Raw genomic sequence first — 21,300 nt, 5'->3', positions numbered from 1 at the left:
TCTAAATCTATCAGAGTGAAAAGAAAATGAGTAAAACCCCAAGGAAAATTACGATCGAACATTAATTCCATGCTTTCAAATCAAACCAGACAGTGGAAAATATATCACGAAACCAAACCAGGAACAACGAAAATATCAAAGAGGGAGTGAACCAAATACTTGAATTAAACAACAATTTTAAATCCTGATATGGAGAGTAAAAAAATAGAAAACATTCAAACCCTAAACAAAGATAGAAAACTTGCGAACCAGGAGGAAAAACTGAACAGGCTGTTCGAGATTTATTATTAGTTTTGCTATTACAGGTCGGCGACGGGGCGGAAGCGGCTTGGCAGAGGCGGACTCGGCGGAGGAGGAAGAGTCCTGTCAAGTCGCGCAGAGGACTCGGAGCTCGTCGGGACTCGCACTGTGATCGCGTCGGAAGAGCGTGTCGGGTGAGCGCGGGGACAGAGAGACAACAGGCGAGAGGTAGAGATGGCGGCGCCTGGTCGCTGGTCGCGCGGTCGGCAGAGGCGCGCGCGCAGTCGGGGTTGGCGCTCGCGCGGGAGAGAGGAAGAGAGGACGAAGGAGAGGGAGCGGGTGAGAGAGAGGAAGAGGGGGAAAGGGTACTGGTGGCGTTGTTCAGGAGAGAGGGGGCGAGAGTCAGTGAAAGAGGGAGGAAGAGAAAGAGAGCGGTGAGGTGAGATGAGAGAGATAGGCGGTGAGGAAGAATGGAGAAGAAGAAATAAGGTGAATCAATTTGATTGAGTAATGTCTTCGTAGAATAAAACTTATATACGTGTAAGATTATAATTGGCTCTGTTATGAACAGTAAATGAACAGTAAACCATCGTTGTGATTTATAGTATAAACTATATATATATATATATATATATATATATATATATATATATATATATTAAAGACTTATCCAGAAACAGATTTTTCTAGAGAAGACTAGAGAAGTGGCATTGTAATTTGTAAATTGTATTGGTTTATTTTTTTTTAATATCTCGTAAGATTTTTCCAGACTCTGGAGATGTCTAGATTTCAAAGTGGCATTGTTGTAATTATGATATCATCAAAGGACATTTTCGTAATTTCAGAAAATGGTGTAACAGGAATCTGAGTCTGATTGAACAGAGTAAACGTGCGCTTCTCTTTATATATATATATATATATATATATATATATATATATATACACTAGGATGTAGAACGTGCTTCGCACGTGGTGATCATAGATATTAATTGGTAAATTTATTTTAAAATAATGTTATGGCTTTTTAATGCAACTCTGTTAAAGAGTTTTACCAGTATTCATCAAAGTAAAATACAATTGAAAAATAATATGAAATTGTAAGAGATAATATTCCATAATAAACCGTGAGAGTAAAATAAATTCAAATTAAATAAGAGATAATAGATTGTGATTCTTCATCTCTAGAATTTTCAATCTTGATCAACCTCCTCTTCCGCAAAGTCATACACAATGAGCTTGACGCCAAATATGGTGCAAGAGCTATTTATTTCATAGCGCAATCTACAAGCATCATTGCAATGTGGAAGAAGCATTAGTACCATGACCTTCTAAATAATTATGAACTTTCAATTATTTGCATCATTGTTTTACACTTGAATTTTGATGAGATTAACCACTTCGTCATTATACGGAAAACGTACTATATATAATTACAAATGGGTTATATAGGTGTATACTTGGAAAATCTGAAACAAACCCAAATTTAAGAACAAAACATCAATTGATCCGTTTGAAATTAACATCCAAAATCCAAAATAAAGAAAATTATAAATAAAATTAATAAATCAGGATTTGACAAAGTAATTCTCAAGGAGTGATCTACAATTAGTCCTCTGCAACAGAGAGACATTGTACATGAAGCTCAGATTATATTACCTACCGGAAGCCATGTTCTTGCGCTCAACATGGCTCGATAAAATTTGCTAATATATAAGTAAATTATGCTTTCAAACTTGATAATATATAAGTAAATTAATTTTTTTTTTATATAAATGGGCTAACTTTGAACTGGAATCCAAAGAATGAGTATTTAATTCATACGTTTCTCAATCATACTAAATGGTAAAGCTAGAATTTTACTTTGATGAACAACCACCTTAAATAAGAAAACTCCTATAAATTTGTGAAGACCGAAATCATGCCCTAGAACCGAACACTGCAAGGAGAAATTACGCAGGACATCAATCAATGAACTATGAGGAGAAAATGCTTGAGACATCAATGTACGTACCTTGGAGAAGAGAAAACACCGAATCAAATTATTTGGACTGCAATTAAACGAAAGGGGTAAAGTGAGTTTGTAATAGAGAGAGAGGGAAAATATGAACCTGAATTCGTGGATAAGGCCATGATGCTTAAGAGCTCGTCATCAAGGTAGAAGGCGGAACCATGTTGGACCCGATCATCGGCCCGATGATGATTCCCCCGAGCCAGCTGTACCATATCAACACTGTCACCCCTTTCAAAAAAAAAAAAAAAAAAAAAAAAAACAGGTTCAAATTTATCAGTCATTAAACAATAAACATTTTCAGTACATGATTTATGTATTTATTTTGATTTTGTTGATACTTACCAGATATCCGAAATCGAACTCCCATGATTACTCCCGTACTCATCATCGTCACAATATATCTACCGATTTGGATGGCCATCTGTGAAAAACATTACATAATTCTCACCAGTCAAACTCGAGTTACATAAACCCTAAATTAAACCAAAAGAATGAAGAATTCTGACCGAAGAAAATACTTCTTCCAATTTGGCCAGAACTTTACTATCCTTTTCATCATTCCTCGAGTTCAATCCCAAACCCGCTGTGACGGTGTAACTCAAAGACCCCAAAACCCGAACTTTTCGAGACCAAGCCTCCTTTTTCCTTCGCTTTATTCCATAATACCACCAAATATCAATCTCAAAGCCTATCCTTATCAATATACCATAGCTAAACCCTAGAAATGCCTACAGATAGGTCATATTTCAAAATACACATTTAGCTAACCTCGATGCGATAAAGACTTGACCTGGATGATGATAAAGACTTGTTGGTGATTATTGTTGGTAATAAAGATCGTTTGGAAAGTTGGTACGTTTGAAATAGAATGATATATATATTTTTTTTAAATAGAGAACCAAAGGTAAAATATTCCTTATGGGATGAGATGCAAAATGGTTTTAAAGTGGATCTGTTTTATCGTGAAAGAAAAAACGAAATTAAAAGGAGAGAGTGGGATTTTCGTTTTGATTTGGTCTGCAGATACTTTATATTCATAAATATAACACTATCAGTTTTCCGTTTAGATCTAGTCTACGTATCTCTCTCACTCTCTGAATTTGATTTAGTCAACCATTGCGTTTAGCAGAGATTATTCGGATCTGAAAAAAAGAAAAACATGTTTCAGTCTTTAGTCGCAACCTCAACCAAACTGCGTGGCTACATACACGATTACCGAGTCAATCTTAACGTTTTTCCTAAAAATTCTCTAACAGATTTCCATAAGTGTATATGCATACGCGAGTGCGTAAGGGTTTATTCATTAGTGGGATACCTTAGTTACTATAAGCTCCTCCATCTTTCCTCCCTGAGAACCCACCGTCGACCAGGGTATTTTAGGCCTAAAATAGAGATGTTGTACATAGTTGGACTGGGATTGGGAGACGAGGAAGACATAACTCACAAAGGCTTGAAAGCCGTCAAGCAATGAGACAAGATCTACATCGATGCCTACACTTCTCTTCTCTCTTTCGGTGTCTCTCCAATTGGCGTCACCGCTCTGGTAATCTTTCTTCATTCCCTTGCTTTTACTTGTCATCTAATCTTTTGCCGTCAAAGCTTATGCTTGCGACGTTCTCGGAATTAAGAAGTTGCTTCCGAAGAAAACCAATGGTTCAATCTCTCGAGCAAACCACCACCGATGAGCTTAGTCTTGTCTGAAATACCTAATCAATCAATTGATTTCATTTCCTAATAAGAAAATCCAATTAAGCGGTTCCAGGCTTCTAGCAATATACAAGCATTGGAGTTTTTTTTTTCTTTTTCGTTTTCTCCATGGCAATAAATAATATAAGTCCCTGGTTTTTTATATAAAAAAAACTTATATACAATGTATTCGATATGGTTTAGATTATGAATTTGATTTTATCTCCGTGGCAGGAATAACTGTATGGGAAACCGGTGATTGTGGCGGATAGAGAGATGGTGGAGGAAAAGGCCGACGAGATTCTTTCAACCGCTCACACATCTAACATCGCTTTCCTCGTTGTTGGCGATGGTTTTGGAGCCACGACTCACACGGATCTCGTCGTGCGAGCGAGGAAACTGGGAATCAAAGTGAAAGTGGTTCACAACGTGTCAGTGATCGATGCCGTCTCGGACTGCGGATTGGAACAATACCGCTACGGCCAGATCGTCTCGATCCCGTTCTTCACTGAATCTTGGAGACCCGATAGTTTCTACGAGAAGATTCAGCAGAATCGCAATATCAGCCTTCATACTCTTTGGTTGCTAGATATCCGGGTGAAAGAGGCGACTATGGAAGCGTTATGCAGAGGTAAGAAAGAGTATGAACCTCCGAGATTCATGATGGTCAACACGGCGATCGAGCAGCTCTTGGAGGTCGAGCAAATAAAAGGAAAATCTGTGTACAATGAAGGCACTGTGTGTAGGAGAGGCGCTGCGAGAATTCTACACAACTGCTTGGTTATGAATCAACTATACTATACACATTGTTGCGGTTTTAAGGAAATTTATTGCAAGTAGTTTTGAAATTGATTAGTTCTTTTAAGTAAACCTTTTCAATTGAGAGTCATGGTTCCCGAATGGGACTCAATCCGTCACCGACACCGGCGAAGCCAGAGGTAATTTTCGTAATTTTGGCATGTAATTTTATGGTATTTTTTTTTTCAAAAAAATAAGTGTATATGCATACGATGTACATGTTATACATATATTTATGACTACTGGTTTTTTTCATTGAAGTAAAAAAAAAAAGCCTTTGTTATTTGCAATACCCACTGAATTCAACTACCGAGTACAGTCTGATTCTTGGCATAAAATATTTCAAATGCAAAGCATTATCCACTTTTCACTACAGATATGGACATATGTTTATTCAGATGAATTAAAAATATTGAATAATTAGCAAACCACAACTCTTGTGGGCAACCAGATAAAAACACCCTCTTTCCCTAAAATTTGAAGTGTGGGACACAGACATTTACCACATATAATAGTTAACACTTAACACCCACAATCCAGCTAACCCCTAAAGTGCCATGAACATGTTTCCAAATCTCATGCACGAGAAAGACAAACCGGGCATATATTATACACGTCAAATAATCGATATTCAAGTAGTAATGGAAGTAAAATAAACGGAAAACTCAGCTGAAGCTGTGATTGACCTTGAAAGGGTCCAATAGGCTGCTGCAATAGCTTGTGGAACCCTGGGAGAGAGCTCTTGATGGCCTTTCCACTCCTCAAAAGGCTACAAAGCGATCGGACTTTCCACTGCTGCGGAATGGACGCACAGCAACAGTAAACTGCAAAACAATCATGAATAAATCACTCCCCTATTAACAAGGACTGAATCAGTCAGCATGTGAACATATCGGATTGGAATCCATCGCTTACCATGTCGTCGCGAAAAAACCAAAGGGCCCATCAGAACCATCATGTTATATTTGCATTTTACAGATTTGCTTTTGGCTTTAAGAAAATAGGGAATATGCCAAACATGAGAGTAAGAAGTTGAAATCCTAATTTGTTTTGGCTGTTGGTGATGGTCTTAGTGCATTTGAAATCCCAAATCCTAACTCATATTTGCATGCAAAAGCTGGAAAGGCCATCAAGAATTTAAGGTATTATACACTTACCCATGTAATAGAAAGAACAAGATTTCCAAGTTCAAATAATGTTGCAAAGAGAGTAGAAATGCTTACAACAACAGACTTTAGAGCCGATATTTGACGCCCCTTGGATGTCTCTCTATAGTAACAGACGGCAGCGACACCGCAAGGCTTCCCAGGTTCACACAGTACGAATCCCAACAGCCCATTAGTCTTTAAATATACAAGTGTCACTGAAACTTTTTTTTTTTTTTTTTTTGCTGTGTCACCCAAGGATTCCAAGCAGCTGATCAAAGAGTATTTCAAAGCCTTGTAACTCATCACTAATAAACGTTGTAAAAATTGTATTATTAAAAAAATAGGAGTTCCGAAATACGAACCTGCATCGGGCAATCCGACTTTCAAAGCACCAGATATCCCTCCTTCTCGTAGTCTTTGATTGCGATCTTCGTGAACCTCTATACGAACCAGGTTGTCAAAGTAATTAAGCGTTTCCAAGCCCTCGACACGCACTTCAATGTAATCAAGTTATTCAGAGAACGAAAAACCATTAGAGTAAAAGAAGAGAGTCAGAAATAAAAAATTGTTTGTATCGGACCTGATATCCAATACGGGCACGTAGTTTCAGAGAGCGAAAGTGAAAGTGAAAGCTTTGATGTCTGTGTTCCTCACTCAGGGTATCAATCTGAGCTTCGCAGGCCTAACACATACTCCGAGCCTCAACTCGAAGCTACATAAAACAGAAAAGAAAACGACTGTTAATGAGTAAAAAAAAGTGCACACCTTGGGACAGATGATCGAACACCTTACCCACGAGACAAGGTCTTGAAATCCTTGTCGGTTGACTTGATCCTCAGGACAGCTGATGTCTTGGCGTAGGCCGGACAAAGAGACGACGAGCCATCGTCGTTCAACCAAAGCCTGTTCCTCGCGAAGACGAGCTGTTCCAGAGAACCGGTATTCCCAAACTACAAAAAAATGACAGGCTATTATAACCAATAAATTTTGGATTCTTTTTTTCGTGTCAATGTCTGTCAAATTATCTGTGGAAAGGAAACGATTCAGTTTCCTTTAAAAGATTGCTTGTTAATTAATCGATCAATATTGAAAGTACTTAACATGTGTGCATATGGTTAATACGTTAGAAATTGCTATGAAAAGTTAATCCGTCAAAAATACACAAAATATTGTTATAGCTTTTTTTCAGAATTAAAATATCATACACGTGTATAAGGAAAACCCTAAGAGAGGTTCGACTCTAAAAAATCATATCCCAACCCAGAAAATATAAATAAACAGATAAAACCCATTGAAGAACCCAAACATCACAAATGAAAAACCCATAAGAGGTCGCAATTCGGGAATATGACAACACGAGAAGAAATATTTGTTTACCTTGAGCGATTCCAACGATGAATCATAATTTCTTTTCCACTTGCTCGCCTAAACCCCCAAAACTGAAGACGAATTTCATCTTTGAACCTTCAAATCAAACGCAAGACGAAATTCTAGAATTTCGTATCTAAAATTCAAAAGATAACCAAAGGAAAACAAGGAGAGCCATACCTTAAGCGGTTGAATCCTCGTTCTTCAGCCAATTCTCTCCCGAACTCTCTTTCTCGCTCCATCTCTCGCACTCTCTTTCTATTGAGCCTCTCTTTTTCTCTCTTTCGTTCTTCCAAGGCAAATATAACCGCTCAACCTGCCCTTGGATTCTCATTATATTAATGAAGAGAAAGTGATGATGTGTCGTAATCTTATTACATTACAAATAGTCACAACGAAAATATATAGGCACTTAACATTTCGTTCGTACGGTGACAAAGTTAAAAAAAAAAAAAGGTTTATATTCAAAGTGAGGTGTGAACAGTTATTTCGGAATTGGCTTACATGTCACAATTTCATTGGTAGATCCTTATGAACAGTGATTTCGGATTTGCACTTATTATATTTTAATTTATATTTTAATATATATATATATATATATATATATATATATAGTTATAGTTTTATATTTCGTGGTTATTATAGTTTTATTTGAAAAGAAAAAATTTAAAATTAATCCGTTTTTCTTAACTAACATACATTAAGAGATAATAAGAAATATAAAGCAAGTATCGTATTCACAAACTAAATTAAAGAGAATCTAAATTGTAATTAGTTTGAGATGAAAAATGGTTTTAAAGAGAATCTGTTTTGATGTGAAAGAAAAGACGAAGTTAAAAGGAAAGTATGGGATTTTCGTTTTGATTTGGTCTACAGATACTTTATATTTATAAATATAACAATATGTGATTTAACGGGAAAGAAAAAACGAAATTAAAACGAAAGTATATGTTCTTCCTTTAGATTTGGTCTACATATTATATTTATATTTATAAAAATCTCTCTCACTCTCTCAATTTGATTTAATAAGCTGTTGCATTTAGCAGAGATTAGGATCTAAAAAAAAGGAAAACACGTTTCAGTGTTTAGTCGCATCTTTAACCAAACCGAGTGGCTACATACACGATTACCGAGTCAATCTTAACCAATTTCCTAAAAATTCTCTAACAGATTTCCATAAGTATATATGCATACGATGTACATGTTATATATATTTATGGCTACTGGTTTTTTGTCGTTGAAGTAAAAAACCAACCTTGATTATTGAATGGTGTGTGACACTGACATTTACCACATATAATAATTAACACCCACAATCCAGCAAAACCCTAAACTGCCATGAACATGTTTCCAAATCTCATGCACCGGAAAGACAAACCCGGCATATATTATACACGTCAAATAACCGATATACAAGTAGTAATGGTAGTAAAATAAAAGAAAAACTCAGCGAAAGCTGTGATTGACCTTGTAAGGGTCCAATAGGCTGCTGCAATAGCTTGGGGAAACTTGGGAGAGAGATCTTGATGGCATTTCCACTCCTTAAAGGGCTTCAAAGCGATCGGACTTTCCACAGCCGCTGAATCGACGCACAGCATCGATTGTAGTCTTCGTCCCCCAAATCCGACAAAGCCTTAGCCTTTTTGTCCCAAGGATTCCTAACAGCTGATCAAAGAGTATTTCAAAGCCTTGTAACTAATCAATAATATACGTCGTAAAAATTGTATTATAAAAAAATAAGAGTTCCGAAATACGAACCTGAATCGGGCAATCCGACTTTCGAAGAACCAGAGATCCCTCCTTCTCGTGGTCTATGATCGCGATCTTCGTCGGCGTGCTCAGGTAACTGTATCGATCTATAACCCAGACGATGATCATGACCCTGGCCGTTGAAAGTGATCGCATCAGCTTGCTAAGTGAACCTCTCTATTTGAACCAGGTTGTCAAAGTAATCAAGCGTTTGCTGTAATCAAGTGATTCAGAGAACGAAAGACCATTAGAGTAAAAGAAGAGAATTAAAAAAAAAAAAAGTTCGGACCTGATATCCGATACGGGCACGTAGTTTCGGAGAGCGAAAGTGAAAGTGAAAGTGAACGCTTTGTTGTCTATGTTCCTCACTCAGGGTATCAATCTGAGCTTCTCGGGCCTGACACATACTCAGAGCCTCAACTCGAAGCTACATAAAACAAAAAAGAAAACGACGGTTAATGAATAAAAAAAATGCACGCATTGGGACAAATGATCGAACACCTTACCCGCGAAGCCAGGTCTTGAAATCCTCGTCGGTTGACTTGACGAGGTTGACTTGATCCTCAAGACAACCAATGTCTTGGCGTAGGCCAGAGGAAGAGACGACGAGCCGTCGTCGATCGACCAAAGCTTGCTCCTTGCGAAGACGTGCTGTTCCAGAGAACCAGTATTCCCAAACTGCAAAATATTTGACAGGCTATTATAACCAATTAAAATTGGATTCATTTTAACGTGTCAATGTCTGTCAAATTATCTGTGGAAAGGAAACAGGAACTCCTCCTCTGAGGACTTTTGGGGGTTTTCAAATTGCCTGTTGATTCAGTTTCATATAAAAGATTGCTTGTTAATTAATCGATCACTATTCAAAGTAACATAGTTTGATCATGTATTCATTCCTTAATTACTAACAGTATATTTACTACTTTTCTTCTTATTCTGCCTTCAAGAGTGTAAATATGTATTTCATGCAATTATCTGAATTGTGTATATCAAGTCTTCAATGATTCACAGCTAAGGCACGCCAAAAATGAAAAGTTCATACGTACAAGGTGAAAGTGGGACATTTGAAAAAAAAAAAACCATGTAACCATGAGTATAATAGCAAACGATTGACCACTTTTTACCAGAACTGAGAAAAATTTAACTTTGATTTATTGATCATTAGATTTATAATAAGTACTTAGCCAATAGAGTAATAAAAAAGGATGTGAATTTGGTGCCCAATGTACTTAAGCATATGTGCTAGGCTTCAAGCGTATCACGCTCTTAATTTTGACCAAGAAAAAAGAGAGAAGAAAGTCTCTGTTCAAACTTACAATATTATTCTTTTCGTTTCACGTCTTAATCATTTCGGATAATAGTTTTAAACAAGCTACAGACATACATCAAGAACAGAAGACAATCAATATCTTCAGGGTTTTTGTCTTTTGATTTTTTTTTTATCAAATTATACAAGAAAAGTAATATACCTCAGCAGTTTGGAATTATAAAACATAAATAAGAGAATCGAACACAATAATTAATTTCAGATTTCAATTCAATATCCAAGAATGTTATTCCTCAAATTTCCAGCAGAAGAAGACAACGAATTTGTTACTTACCTTAACTGAGACCGGCACGACAATTACTCCTTGTTTATTTCCCGTGGACGTCTAACTTTTTGCGTTGTTCGAAAAGACACCGTGTTGGATCTTCTACAAAGTATTGAGACAAGGATTCTTCAGTTCTTCCCTGCAAGAAATTGTAGAAGTACGTAGTTCCAAACCCATTATAAAGCTTATTTATAAAAATAAATAAAAAATTGGAACCATAACTGATACCATTAAATTCCTACATAAAAATGCCATGACTTTGATCAACTCTTTTCTAATTCATACTGATTATCATTCAGTAAACAGGAATGGTAAAATTATTGGAATTGGTTGTTAAAATTAAACTACACAATTTATGGCCTTGATCATAAAGTCCTAATTAAATCGATGAGAATTAAGAAATCAAGTAGCTTTAGTGTACTTAATATCAATGTGATCAGCAGTCCATGAAATAAGTAAAGCACATTCAAAATGGGAAGAAGATCTCAGAAGGCTCGGGGGTCTAATATACCCGCTATTTTGTGTTGCAAGGAACTGATGAACTTACACATAACTTGTATATATTTTTTATCTAGACCTCAGCAGTTTGGAAGTATAAAACATAATAATTAATTTCAGATTTCAATTCAATATCCAAGAATTTTATTCCTCTTATTTCTAGCAGAAGAAGACAACGAACTGTTACTTACGTTAACTGAGATATATGTTATTTTTACCAAAATATTGAAGAAATAAATATTTTCTCCAAATCCATAGTATTGAGTGCATGTTAGAAACCCAAGCTTTATTATCCACTGTTCTTCGAGGTTCGTAGAAAATTTAGAAGAAAAAAAAATGAGTGTCGTGTCGAATAATGGACGTTTAAAATCTGAGTTGATACTTTTCTAACCAAAAAAAAAAAAAAAATCCAAGCTGATACGGAGACAAAGTCATATAGTATGAGGTGTAGCTAAATAGGATAGATTAGCATTACTACAATTTTCTTTTACAATAAGTATGACCGGTGAACAAATACTTCTTCAGGAACGGATATCTCATCCTAGCTTACAGCTAGATCTGATTTTTACTTATCAAAAGCCAAAACAACCCAGCTTGTTCATATGTATTGTACTAATAATTATCACGATAATTAAGCTAACTCCGCTCACACATGTATGAGTTTTTTTTCAATTATTGTTTATATACATATATGTATATGTATACTTAGTTCCAAACCCAGTATAAAGCTTATTTATTAAAAAAAAAAATTAGAACCAAACTTACCACTTCTGAATTCAAGGAAATTAGCGAGCGAATTACGGCTTGAGCGGTGCCAAGAAAGTTCTTCAAAACCTACAAGAACAACATACACTTCTTCAATGGAATGAGGCCCTTGAATACAAAAGCTCAAACTAATTCACTCTTTGCAGTGTTCACAATTTGACCGCTCACAAGCCTTTGACTTCGCTGTGACTTAATCACTGATAACGTGTCACAATGACAACGGACTCATTAGAAACAGGATAGTCCTATTCTTTTAACAGCTAGCCAAACTTTTGTAATTATGCAATAGAGGACATAACATACTTTTTCTTTCCCTTTTTTTTGTGTTCTTTCATCTCATGCAGTATCACATTCAACTTAATTTGGTTGGAAAACGCACACAGACACACAAATATATATGTATACATATAGTCTAGGTAGTATGCTTAGTGGTTTCATTGGGTTAAACGTTCCATATTCTTCTTTTGTTGGGACATTATAAATTAAACTTTATTTTTTTCCCTTTATTAGGATAGGCTAATTTAGTGTTTTGGTCCAGAAAGAGATCTTGTGGATGTACCGCGGGCTCACCCCGGCGAAGGAATCGCAGAGTGTGAGCTTTTCAATTGGTTTGCCAAAGAGGTTTACAAATAGCTGACTTGGATTTGTTGAGAGTAATCAATTCCTAGATAGTTTGAAAGAATCAATAGCAATTACAAGAATGAACAAGAATAGAAATGTACAAATAAATAGTAGCTTATCATGAAAGAGCAATTGCATACCCAAGATATAATAAACACATCCTCACCTGAAGAAGAACAACACATGTCCTCTGGCTTTTATTTATAAACAAGAAATGCTACTATAAATATATAAAATAATAATTAAAAAAAAGTAATATTTTTCATTTCCATATCATGAGTTTTTTTTGGAAAAAAAATGTAGTGACAGCAAAAATACAGAAACACCTTCCTGTATCTTCTATTGGGAATCTATCGCAAACGCTACACAGCATACGCTAGGTCATAGCTATCGAGCCCTTCAAAAAGGTTTTTTTAGTAGAAATATAAAAGCAGATATCGTAGATACGTACCTATATAAAAGTGATCTGTTTCGAGATCATTAATCACTTCGATGAGATTTACAATATTTGGATGCTGAATCATCTTCATAATTAGGACCTGGTAAGAAAAAAACAATATATAACATTTGTACATACCTCAAACTACATAAATGATTTATATAAAGTTAAGGAAACTATGGAGATCAATTGAAATGCAAACTACAAAAGCGCAGTTAACGAAAATATTTTACCTCGCGAAAAACATCAGTCATTGTTGTCTCTGAAGGTGCAACTCGCTGCTTCAAAAGATGAGACTTGTGAAAGGACTGCAAATAAAATACAATCAGCTCTCGAATTTCAAATGCAGAAACATCAATCCAGAATCAGGAAAATAATAGTACCTTGATTGCATAATGCTTCCCATCAACACGGCTTCGATAAAGAACCTGTTTCAAAGATGAGTATATTGATTTTATCATAAGGCAACAATTAACCTAGCAAACAGCTAAAATGCCACTGCGTATGTGTTCTCTCTATCTCTATCTCTCGGTGCTTACCACTTTCCCATAGCTTCCACAGCCAATCTTGTGCTCGCAAACATATTCATTCACCACCTTGTTCCCATTCTCATCCTGAACATTTTCAACACATCAATCCACATAAATCTGTTACTCTTAAAACTACGTCACAGTAAAGACAAATCTGCATGCAAACCAAAGAGGTACAAATACACTCTTGTGAATCTCATACTTTAAGCACTAACTCTAGGAAGAAAAATAAAACGACAACAGAGCGCACCACATTCAATATAACAGACTCGACTTACAGCGAAAAGAGCAATGACTTAAACAGAACTACTACGACCACAATCCATACGACGAATTGACTTGCACAAAAAAATGACTTTACCTCTGTTCGAACGAGTTGATGGGTTTCCTTAACGGGGAACTGCCTGCAAACCAATCCCATATGTTCCCTCAACTCGAGAATCTCTTCGGAGCATTTTGGGCGAGTTTGTGACTCGCGGCCAAGGCTTCCCGCGTCACTCTCGTCTCCTCTTCCGGTGCTTGTAACGTCGCCATCGTACGAACGATCATCATCATCATCATCTTCCATATCTTCATCCAATAAGAACTCTTGGGAAAGGCAATTGTTAAAGCCCGAGCTCGGTCTAGATAGCGGGTTATGCTTTCGGGCAAACTCGAAGTAGCTACAGCAACCCATGAACTTTGCTACCGAAGAACTCTTACTGAACATACCAATCTGTGTTTTGCGATCTGAGCTCCCAGAAACAGAGAAATTATATTCTAACTACAAAACCTGAATTAAACAATAAAGCAGCTATCTTTAGCATTTTATATATATATTTCAGGGTTTCGAACATACACCTAGAAATTGTTTTAACAGTAAGAACCTGAATTCGCAGAGGAAGAAGAGGCTTTTTCGGGCCCAAATGAAACTCTGCTATTCTAGTGGATGCCATTCAGCCAAATGATGAAACGATTTTGAATGATCAAGTGCATTGCAATTCGAACCCAGCATCGCGATATGATGACTCCAATTGATTATTATTAATAATATAACCACGAAACAAAATCCAAAATTCTCCAACCAACAATACTTTGACCTTGTCCTGCAATACGCAGAAGAATATAAACAGTAAACACCCACAATTAAAAAAAAATAGAATTATGGCCACCCAACACAATATTCAATAAAATATGAACGTCAGTTGATAAAACAATAAATATATATAAAAAAAATTATCTTGGCACGAACGACAGTGACACAATCCGAGAAACAGAGACTTCTCGAAATGAAATACAGTAATTCAATTCAGAAAAAATTGCATACCTTGCGTAAGGAGACAAAGCGACCTATATGAGATCTGAAAACCCGAATTTATAAACCACTTCGTAAGCCCCAATTTAAAAGTAAATTCGAGCAAAACATTTATAAAATCTGAAAACCCTATTTTTCAAATTAAATTCGAGCAAAACCTATATCAAATCTGAAAACAAGATAGAAGAAGACGAGGAGACATAAACGAGGTCGAGATGATGAACTCACCGTGAAGAGGAGCGGAGACGCGCGAGCCAATGGCGAGTGTTACGCTGGCGGCGAAGAGCGAAGAAGAAGAAAGAAATATAGAAGAAAGAGACGCGAAATAAAGAGACGAGAGAAAATGGTGAAGCCTACGAAACCGTACAAACCCAACCGAACGGTAACAAACTAAAAAAATAAAAATAAAACCGTTTGTATTCAAAGTGAGTGGTGAACAGTAATTTCGGAATTGGTTACATGTCGTATTTTAATTGGTAGATCCTTATGAACAGTGTTTTCGGATTTGCGCTTATTATATTTTAATAGATATATATATATATATCTTCCCATCTCTCTATCAAGCTCAAAACACAAATGGCTTCCTCCACAATGCCGTCATGGACCGACAAGCAAAACAAGGCCTTCGAGCGTGCTCTTGCCTTGTTCGACAACGAAACCCCTGACCGTTGGGTCAAGGTTGCAAGAGCCGTTGGTGGGAAAACTGCCGATAAGGTTAAGGTGCACTGTGAGCTCCTCGTCGAAGATATTAAGTTTATCGAGTCCAACCAAATTCAGCTCCCAAAGTACAAGACCACCGGTGGGTGGTAAAAAGAGGTATACCATGCATGGTTGTCAAATATAAGAGTTCTCTTTTTTTTTTCTTTTTTTTTTCTACTCAAACGATTTACAACTACTTTTTCCCATCTAAATAACAAGCCCAAATTTTTGTCCCACGATAGTGCTTACCAAATCCAAAGCTTACTAATGGCTCAATCAGCACTAACTCCTATAGTTGGTTGATGTTATAACTTATTTATCATAATCTGCCCATTCATTTAATGATATTTATTAACCGTTTGGATTTTCCGATGTTATTTAATTATGTTACAAGCATCGTATAGAATTTATCCAAATATGCTCATCCTTTGAATATTCTATTTAAAAATAATAATTACCGATGCATTTATTTACTTGTTCAATTATTAAAGAAATTTCGCTTATTAATCTTTATTTATATTTATTTTTATAGGAAATAGCTTCGTCAAAATTTGTGGTTCCTAATAAGGAGACAAATAACTAATAATAGCGGCAAAAATATTAAATGTTTAGACCAAACACTACTTATATACTAATTTTTTTTTTTTTTACAAAAATACCACATGTTACTATTTAGTAGCGCCGTAACTACTTTCACCGTTAAGTTCAAACATAAATTTTAATGGCAAAAGTATTTATACGTAACTAAATTAACATCGGGTATTTTTGCCCAAGAAAAAAAATGAGTATAAATATCTATTATAGCAAACTTTGAGCATTTTTGCCGTCATTTTTTTTTTCAAATGTCATAAAATTTAACAAGGCACATCCGTGACAACTAGCCACATCCCACCTCACCCATTACTCTTTTCCCCTTATAAAAAGCAAGCCTTGCATTCTTTTATTTTTCATTCAAACCATCACTCACACTTAGACAAAGTTCTAATATCCTATTTGAAACTCTTTTTTCCTTTTCACTATTCCCGTTCTTATTATCTTCTTCCCATCACTCAGAAGTTCAAAACACATATGACTTCATCCACAATGCCATCATGAACCGACAAGCAAAACAAGGCCTTCGAGCGTGCTCTTGCCTTGTTCGACAAGGAAACCCCTGACCGTTGGGGCAAGGTTGCAAGAGCCGTTGGCGGGAAAACTGCCGATGAGGTTAAGGTGCACTATGAGCTCGTTGTCGAAGATATTAAGCTTATCGAGTCCAACCGAATTCCGCTCCCAAAGTACAAGACCACCGGTGGGTGGTAAAAAGAGGTATACCATGCATGGTTATCAAATATAAGAGTGTTTTTTTTTCTAGTCAAACCATTTACAACTATTTTTTCCCATCTAAATAACAAGCCCAGATTTTTGTCCCACGATAGTGCTTCCCAAATTCAAAGCTTACTAATGGCTCAATCAGCACTGGCTTCTCACTTATATGCCGATAAGATAAATTTAAAAATCTATTCAAAAACACATTCGTGTTTACTCTTATTAGTTCCTGGAAAACACATCCTTATTTGATATATACAATAACTAACTGAAGCGAGCGTTTTTATTTTATTTTAATATTTTTTTTAATTTCATGTATTTAATTAATTACTGGAATCTATTTGCAAACCACTAATTTCGTGGCTTCACGTACTTATTATTTTATTGTTTTCCATTGCAGGATTAGAATCCTCAAGCTCAACCACGTATCGGATTAAATATGATCGAAGAATAATCTATTTTTTCGTTTTATTTCGTAATTTCCAGCTATGCATGTTTAGTTCGTTTCGTAATTGCTGTTTTTATTTCTTTTTTTATTATCTCTGTCTCCCTAGCTTTTTGTTATGCAATCTCGTATTTTTCAATGTAAGATTTCATTATGAGATCATTCTGTTATAATCAGTCGTCTCTCGTCTTCTCTCTCTCTCTCTCTCTCTCTCTCTCTCTCTCTCTCATATCAGCGTGTCACATTTCTGATCCAAATACTGAATCAGCAATGTAAAATCTTCGAAAAATATATCATACGAAACATCCAAACAGAAACCGCAGCTCAAAAAGCAGAAGAAAAAAAGATATATGAAGCGAAACCGAGAGATCTCTGACCTAACCGAAAGGATGTATTTGAGTTACTAAATATCTATTTTTAGGGAGACTTAAGTAATAAACAATATGCTCAAAAGACACACAAATAGATGCACAACTTAGAGGATAAATAGGGATTTTTTTCCCCTAAACATAAAGGCAAAATGGGTCAAGCGGATATATAGCTTAATAGAACTTAAGCTTTTGCAAAATAGCCATAGTTTGCCAACTATAAGCAAACTAGCCGCCAACTATAAGCAAACTAGCCCAGGTAAGATTAATCTAGCCTGTATTAAAATATAATCCCAACGAACTATAAAGACAGAATGTAAGTTTTATGAACGCTGGATTAAAATTAATCGAGGCAGGATTAAAAGTCATAGTACTCTCAATTGGCTATTTTGCTATACCTAATGAAACTATGACTATTTTGCAAAAGTCATAGTTTGAATTGGCTACTTCATACCATTTTTCCAACATAAAGTAATAATGTTCTTTTAATAGAAAGGTCCGATAAATTTTACATTCGATGTTCCTCGACCTCATATTTTGCAATATGCATTCACCTTAGAAAAACAATTTACTATGTATAAGCCAATTTTAAAAAGTTATCCATATAAATATTACTCGAATTATTAGGATTCGTTCCCCCTCAAAATTCCACCATTTATATAAAAATCTTTAATAAGTCAAAAATATTTATTACAGAATGTGTAATTTTTTTTATTATATCCAATTTTATATTAGATTTTATACGCACTCCCCAAATATCGACATTAATATTAATAAGGTCACTCTTCAAATATCCAAAAAGAGTTGTACCATTAGTGATAATTTATTAGTTTTATTGTTTGTTTTACCTAGCACACTGTTTTTTTTTATAAGGTCAATGATCAATCTATTTTGTTTAACATGGTCAAAAAGTTCTCATAAATAGCACAAAAAAAAAAAAATTGAACTACCAACTTGTTCAAAGCATCTCTTGGTACAATGAAACAATACAAGGCATATCTGTAAATGCAATTCCCTTTTTTTGGGTTGTTACGAGAACTATGTACTAATTCTTCAAGTCAATTAGTATCTGAGAAAAAAATTATATTTTTCCATATATGCTAGTTGATAAATTTTGTGACATGTCAATATGGCAACGTAGTAGAATAATGCTTTATTAAACTCCTTTAGTTGGTTGATGCCATAACTTATTTATCATAATATGCCCATTCAGTCAATGATATCTATTAACCATTTCGATTTTCTCCAATGTTATTTAATTATATTATAAGCATCGTATAGAATTTATCTAAAAATGCTCATCCTTTGAATATTCTACTTTAGAAATAATAATTACCGATGCATTTATTTACTTGTTCAATTATGAAAGAAATTTCTCTTATTAATCTTTATTTATATTTATTTTTATAGGAAATAGCTTCGTCAAAATTAGTTTGAGCAATTTCAATAAGATATTCTCCGCAGAAGAACCAGCCGTGTCAATGCTTCTCACTAATTAATAGTTTCCGCCTCAACCAGATAGAATTAGAAATCTCGTGTCACCAAACCTTGTTGGAATCAACCAGCTAACCAACTTTAATAAGATTGTGGATAGCTTCTTTAATAGTACTAGAGCCATGAGAAATTTAGACTATGCATAAGTTATTACAAGCAACAAAATATCATTAAAAATCAACTCTATCGGAGTCGTATTATACCCATCGTTGAAGTTTGTAGATCATATATCTTTGAGAATCAGACTCCGAAAATGGCGTCTAACAAACCTTGTGACATGTGTGAATGTCGTGGAAAATCGCACGAGTTTCTAATATTTTATCATATATATTTAGCATTTTTATTGTTAGATTATTAGTAATGTAAATTTATTTTTTAAATTCAAGTTACTTGTATTGAAGCATTATAGAATTTGTATTATATGCGACATTATTTAGTACCCTTATTTGGATTATTCATATTATAATATTTAAATTTAACGTGCCACATAGATAATTAAAGAAATATATAACGAATTTTTCTAATATTTATTCCTAATATATTTTAAAAAAATATTCTTATAATATCTTAATAAAATGACGAAGAATTTATTACAATTAGCTAATTATCTAGTTTCATTTAAAATTCTAGCCAAAATTTCATTTTATTAAAATAAATTATTAACTTTATTCTATAATGTATAGGTATAGACCTAAAGTAAATTAATCACCCAAGACATACTGAGGCTTCTTAATAAATGTATAACTTATATTCCATTAATAGGACGGTTAATTTTATCGTATTGTCTTATTATGTATTTGGTTCAAAATATTATTATATTATCATATCATGTATTGTTACTTTGAAGAAGGAAGTAATATTTTGATATCATATATACGCGTACATATACCACGTGGCTAGAAATGAGCAACGAGAAGTTGTATTCGGAGCTGCGTATATTACATTAATTACACCTTGCCACCGACATAACTTACCTGATTTACTCTCATAAAACAAATCACAAGCTGAAACCCTACTAGTGATTTCTTGAAGGGAATCCAACAAAGTGAGCAACGAAAGTCGATCATTCAGCGGCGAAGAGACAGACTCGATCAATCAACGTACGTAAGCAATTCCTTAATTAATTTACCCACATTTACTGTGATACATGATTGTAATCAACCCGAATACAAAACCCTAAATATTGCCGCATTAGTCTTTAACTCGTAAGCTAGCAGCTTAAACCCTAATTCTCGATTAATTTTGGAGAATATCGATTGCAGATTGATCCTAGTTCGTTAATAGCTACGGTGCGATGGATGATTTGTGGAGTGATTTTCCAGCGATGGACGAGGAGTTCCTCTTCAGCGACGAGTTCAAGAAGAGCGTTCGGGACGAACACGACCTGTTGTTGAGCGAAGAGTTTTCTTCAATTTCAGCGGAGTATTCTTGCGTTACAAGCAACCCCGACGAGGATGAGAAGTCAACGCAAGGACGAGTAGGACCCGGGAAGTGTATGAAGAAGCTGTTGTTGTGGAAAGAGCGTTGCGATGCAGAGGATGAGGCGAAGAACAAGTCAACGGCGATGAGAGAGCAAGAACGACCCGGGAAGAGCATGAAGGTGCTCTTGGAAAAGCTTCGCGAAGCCAAGAAGACGACAAAGACAAAGACAAAGACAAAGTCAAAAACAGGCACGACTGTGAAGGAAAGGATCGCAAAGGTTCTCAAGAACAAGAAAGTCGAGAACACCAAGGCCCACCGGTTCTTTTTCCCTCATTAGTTAGCTAATTATTTTTTGGTATTGTTTGTTTCCATTCCATTGGATATATGGTTGTAATTGTAAATACAAACTGAATGTTAAATGCTGAGAGTTGAGTAGGTGCCAACCTAGTTGGGATGTGCTCAACCTCTCATATATCATTCCTTTCTTGATTAATATCAATGAAGTATATTCTTTTTATTTCATTTTAATAAGCTGAAGTATTAAAAAATTAAAGTATATGATGATTAAATAAATACCACCACGTAATTGTTCATAAGCTGAAGAAGGCCGCACGCACAGACAGCGTTTTTTTCTATAACTCCGCCACCAAGTCCAACATGATGAATATACACGGCCCCCACTATTCATCCACGACCCGGTTAGATTTGTTTTGACTCAATGAATATTGAACTAACGCAGCCAAAGATCGGTTGTGTTTGTGTTTGTTAATTGTAGTTGTATTTGAGTCATTTGGGGGATTGATCTGTGTGAGAGACCAATCTTCT

The 21,300-nt window shown here is 35.4% G+C and overlaps 1 protein-coding gene and 1 pseudogene across 6 annotated transcripts; one reads left to right on the top strand and one right to left on the bottom strand.

Moving 5' to 3' along the window:
- The first annotated feature begins 4,196 nt into the window (after positions 1–4,196).
- On the top strand, positions 4,197–4,904 carry LOC149387702 (putative diphthine methyl ester synthase pseudogene; annotated as a pseudogene).
- A 321-nt stretch (positions 4,905–5,225) lies between these two features.
- On the bottom strand, positions 5,226–15,126 carry LOC149387701 (serine/threonine-protein kinase GRIK2-like). Of its 6 annotated transcripts, none has more exons than XM_089622113.1 (13): positions 14,968–15,126; positions 14,752–14,785; positions 14,312–14,530; positions 13,807–14,217; positions 13,455–13,529; positions 13,299–13,343; positions 13,149–13,223; positions 12,928–13,015; positions 11,856–11,924; positions 10,602–10,731; positions 6,676–6,833; positions 6,464–6,595; positions 6,246–6,377 (listed from the first exon to the last, which is right to left on the bottom strand). In XM_089622113.1, the coding sequence occupies exons 4-10, from the start codon at positions 14,152–14,154 to the stop codon at positions 10,721–10,723; spliced, it is 711 nt and encodes a 236-aa protein (XP_089478239.1). In that variant the 5' UTR covers positions 14,155–14,217; positions 14,312–14,530; positions 14,752–14,785; positions 14,968–15,126; the 3' UTR covers positions 6,246–6,377; positions 6,464–6,595; positions 6,676–6,833; positions 10,602–10,720. The 6 variants fall into 6 exon arrangements, 5 of the variants coding, with proteins under 5 accessions (XP_089478239.1, XP_089478235.1, XP_089478236.1 ...); XM_089622110.1 differs by lacking the exons at positions 6,246–6,377; positions 6,464–6,595; positions 6,676–6,833 and adding exons at positions 8,568–8,916; positions 9,010–9,214; positions 9,290–9,427 and having other exon boundaries at positions 10,682–10,731; positions 11,856–11,945; XM_089622112.1 differs by lacking the exons at positions 6,246–6,377; positions 6,464–6,595; positions 6,676–6,833 and adding exons at positions 8,568–8,916; positions 9,010–9,177; positions 9,290–9,427 and having other exon boundaries at positions 10,682–10,731; positions 11,856–11,945.
- Positions 15,127–21,300: the final 6,174 nt, after the last annotated feature.

This window comes from Urtica dioica, chromosome 8 (assembly GCF_054948205.1).
Source record: "Urtica dioica subsp. dioica isolate 48M chromosome 8, U.dioica_male_clone48M_v1_H2, whole genome shotgun sequence".
NCBI lineage: Eukaryota > Viridiplantae > Streptophyta > Magnoliopsida > Rosales > Urticaceae > Urtica > Urtica dioica.
The sequence above is the reverse complement of the archived record's forward strand: the minus strand, read 5'-3'. Positions and strand labels throughout refer to the sequence as shown.